The sequence below is a fragment of the Capricornis sumatraensis genome, chromosome 9 (genome assembly GCF_032405125.1).
Source record: "Capricornis sumatraensis isolate serow.1 chromosome 9, serow.2, whole genome shotgun sequence".
Lineage (NCBI taxonomy): Eukaryota > Metazoa > Chordata > Mammalia > Artiodactyla > Bovidae > Capricornis > Capricornis sumatraensis.
In genome coordinates this window covers 40,033,173-40,037,755 of record NC_091077.1, presented here as the reverse complement: position 1 = coordinate 40,037,755, position 4,583 = coordinate 40,033,173, and the positions used below count along the sequence as shown (strand labels likewise).

Genomic DNA, 4,583 nt, shown 5'->3' with positions numbered 1-4,583 from the left:
GAGCTTCAGGAGAAGCAACTATGTGGGCTGAAGACAGATCCAGGCTACCAAAGGTAGAAGCAGTGTCTGTTTTAATAAAAATAGCTTAACATTTGCTTTTCAGTTATGTGCAGAAAGACCTAGAAGCTAAAACAACAGCAGCCTGCATGTTTATTAGCATTCTTTCTCTTGAGAGAACATGTCTGTTACTCTTAGTCAGGTAACATAAAGAGGGAAAAGTTTTGTGAAAAATGTTAATGACTTTAGTAATATGGCATTGAATATAAACCTCCTGCTTTCAGATCACAACCCTCTGTCTGGTGCATCCCTCTGCAGGAACAATGGCCTTGATGAAAAATCAGACTCTCATCTCCCACTTCATCCTCCTGGGCCTCTTCAACCACACACCACTGCACCTCCTCCTCTTCTCCACCATCATGATCATGTTTCTGATGGCCCTCTCTGGCAATGGGCTCATGATCCTCCTCATCAACACTGACTCCCGTCTACACAGTCCCATGTACTTCTTCCTCGGCTGGCTGTCACTCATGGACCTCATGCTCATCTCCACCATTGTACCACGCATGGCCATCGACTATCTCTTGGGCCATGGCTCCATCTCCTTCACAGGCTGTGGGCTCCAGATCCTCTTCTTCCTCACCCTCCTAGGGGATGAGTGCTTCCTGCTGGCTTTCATGGCCTATGATCGCTATGTGGCCATCAGCAACCCACTAAGGTACTCAGTGGTCATGAGCCGCCATGTCTGCTGGCTCATGGTGGCAGGATCTTGGCTCTTTGGCCTGGTGGATGGGTTGTTTCAGGCCATCTATACCCTGAGCTTTCCCTACTGTGGCCCTCAGGAGATCGACCACTTCTTCTGTGACATCCCTGCAGTGCTTAAGCTGGCCTGTGCTGACACATCCGTTTATGAGGCTTTGATCTATGTGTGCTGCATCGTCATGCTGCTCCTGCCCTTCTGCGTCATCTCTGTCTCCTACCTGCTGATCTTTGTAACCGTGCTCAGCATGCGTTCTGCTGAAGGTCGGGAAAAGGCCTTTGCTACCTGTTCCTCCCACATGGCAGTCGTCTCTCTCTTCTACGGGGCTGCCATGATTGCTTACATGCGGCCCCAGACCTACCACTCCTCCAAGCAGGACAAGGTGGTCTCAGCCTTCTATACCATGATTACCCCTATGCTCAACCCACTCATCTACAGCCTGAGGAACAAGGAAGTGGCTGGTGCTCTCAAGAAACTCCTGGGGAGGGGTCCATGTGGTGGGGGACAGGAATAACTTGGCATTGCTACTGCATATATAGCTCTGGGCCCTGGGAACCTGGCTTATTCAACTGTAGTTTGATTGAAAGAGGTATCAACATGCCCCACTGAAAATAAAAGTCATTCTCTGACCAGAAGTAACCAGATTAGCACATTAATTCAATAAATCCTGTCCATGCTGAGTATAGGCAATGTAAGAGCTTTTAGGATTACAAAGACTAGAAGACACAGATCCTTCACCCCTCAGGTGCTGAGAGAGTGGGCAGGGGACCACTCTCAGCTGTGTTCCTCTCAAGGAATTGTCCACGCCGAGGAGAGGCACCTTGCTGAAGGCCATGGTTCTCCTTGGAGAGCTGTCTGAATCTCATGACCGGTAATATAGGATATAAATGCCTGACTGCCTTGTCTCAGTTTGACTCTGAAGGGGCAATCGAGCTCCAGAGCTCCCCAAATTCAGTCTCCCCATAGGATCATCTGAGGAACTGCAGATGACTTCTTCTTGTATCCAACTTTTCTTCCTTAACCCTCTTCTTTCACCAGAATTTTTAATTCTGAGAGCATTCTCTAATAAACTTTTTGCTTACAAAGCATATCGCAGTCTACTTCTGCGAAACTGAACTATGACTCAGGAATAATGGTGATTTAAAGCTGAGAGAGCAAAATATCATCATGTACATGCACTCACGGCATGTGGGCGTTAGGAGGGGCTCCTTTTACGGTTGATGTGAAGAGAAGTAAGAAATTAAATCATGGAAAGACCTTAGGTTAAATGCAAGAATTACAAACTCAAATGACCACAGGTTCAGAAAGGAGGTGCTAATCAGAGAGAACCAGGGTGGAAACAGGCTAAATGGAACACCCACTCCTAGACAAAAGCCAGTTGGCAGCTCTTCTGCCCATGCTGTGGGTAAGTTTTGAGTTGGAAAGGAGAGTAAGTGAAAGTTGGTGTAAGCTGGAAGAGCAACCATGGATGAGCATCACAGCTGGGTCATGGAAACATAGAGGACAGCACTCCGCACACTGAGCAGGAAACAAGATAGTAGAGAAAGGTGTTAAAGAAAAGACAGGTGTGCACAGCAGGATGCTAGACAGGAAAAGAAGGACTTTTACAACTCAGCCTCTCTACAATGCCTGCTAGGATAACTCAAGATCTCCAGGTGAGCAGATAATTAGCTCTACTATAGAGCCCACACAATGAGGGCAACATCTGTGAAGACTCACTTTAGAACATGCTTAAGGATATGGCATCAGAAGCCTGGAAAGAGCTCTTCACCAACTTTGGAATACAGAAGGGAGATTGGCACACATTTTTTACAGAGACACGCTGAGGAGAGACAAGTGTGTGCATGCATGCGTGCTCAGTCATGTCTGACTCTTTGTGACCCCATGGACTGTAGCTCACCAGGATCCTCTGTCCATGGGATTTCCCAGGTGAGAGTACTGGAGTGGGTTGCAATTTCCTTCTCCAGAGAGATATAAGAATAATAATAAAATTAAAAAATATAAATCTCCCCTTGAAAATTAGCCCCAAAGCAAGCAAGAATCAGGAACATAAGCCCAATAAACACTAATTCATTCAAGATGAAATTCATACTGCTGCTGCTGCTGCGTCACTTCAGTCGTGTCCAACTCTGTGCGACCCCATAGATGGCAGCCCACCAGGCTCGTGAGTCCGTGGGATTTTCCAGGCAAGAGTACTGGAGTGGGTTGCCTTCTCCGGAAATTCATACTATAGAAGATTAAGTGAAGAATTTAAAATAGTATCTTTAAAAATTCAATTACAATTTATTTATAATATTATGTTTCAGGTGAACAACATAGCAATTCAATATTTTCTTAGACTATATTCCTTTTAAAGTTATTATACAACATTGACTATGTCATGATGTGCTGTACCTCACACTGAACAACAATAACAATATTTGCTCCTATATTAGGTTTTACATTTTAATGAATGCTATATACTCTGTTCATGCTGATCCCTTTATCATGTTATTATGCCCTTTGTCTTTTATTCTAGACTTTTTTAAAATTTAATTTTTAATTGGAGGAAATTTGCTTTACAGTGTTGTGTGGATTTCTGCAGTACAACAACGAGAAGCAGCCATAATTGTACATATATCCCATCCCTCTTTACCCTCCCTCCACTCTCCCTATACCAGCCCTGTAGGTAATCACAGAGCACCAGTCAGGGCTCCCTGGATTATACAGCAATTTCCCACCAACTATTTTACATGTGATAGTGTATATACATCAATGGTACTTTCCCTAGTCAACCCATTCTCTTCTTCCCCAACTGTATTCACAAGTTTGTTCTCCACATCCGCATCTTTGTTCCTTCCCTGCAAATTCTAATTTGCATGTAAATTCTATATGCATGCCTTAATATGATATTTGTCTTTCTCTTTTTGATTTACTTCACCCTGTATAACAGGCTCTAGGTTCATCCACTTCATTATCACCAATTTAAATTCGTTCTTTTAAATGGTAGAAAATTCACTATGTACATGTACCATAGCTTCTTAATCCATTCATCTGTCAGTGGACATCTAGGTTGCTTCCAAGTTCTGGCTAATGTAAATAGTGCTGCAATGAACATTAGAGTACATGTATCTTTTAAAATTGTGGTTTTCTTGGGCTATATGTCCAGTAGTGTGATTGTTGGGTCATAGAGTAGATTTATTCCTAATTTTTATAGGAATCTCCATACTGTTTTTCATAATGGCTGGACCAGTTTATATACCCACTAAGAGTGCACATCCTCTCCAGCATTTATTGTTTGTAGACTTTTTGATGATGGCCATTCTGACCATTGTGAGATTAATACCAGTCACTGTTTTAACAGTTTTGATTTTTATTTCTCTAATAATAAATGATGTTGAACATCTTTTCATGTGTTTATTGGCCATCTGTATGTCTCCTTTGAAGAAATGTCTGTATAGGTCTTCTGTGCATTTTTTGATTGGGCTGTTTGTTTTTCTGCTATTGAGCTATATGAGCCGCTTGTATATTTTAGAGAGTACTCATTTGTCAGTGGCTACATTTGCAATTATTTTCTCCAATTCTGAGAATATTTTAATTGTGCTTAATGCTTCCTTTGGTGTGAAAAAGCTTTTAAGTTTAATTAGGTCCCATTTGTTTATTTTGTTTTTATTTCCATTACTCTAGGAAGTGGGTCAAAAAGGATCCTGGTGTGATATATGCCAAAGAGTGTACTACCTATGTTTTCTCCTAAAAGCTTTATAGATTCTGGTTTTACATTTAAGTCTTTAATACATTTTGAGTTTATTTTTGGGTATGGTGTTATAAAGTGTTCCGGTTTCATTCT

General features: G+C 42.2%; 1 protein-coding gene across 1 annotated transcript; it reads left to right on the top strand.

The window, feature by feature from the left end:
• The first annotated feature begins 320 nt into the window (after window positions 1–320).
• Window positions 321–1,271, top strand: LOC138085247 (olfactory receptor 2V1-like). Its single transcript, XM_068979487.1, has one exon. The coding sequence runs from the start codon at window positions 321–323 to the stop codon at window positions 1,269–1,271; it is 951 nt and encodes a 316-aa protein (XP_068835588.1).
• The last annotated feature ends 3,312 nt before the right edge of the window (window positions 1,272–4,583 follow it).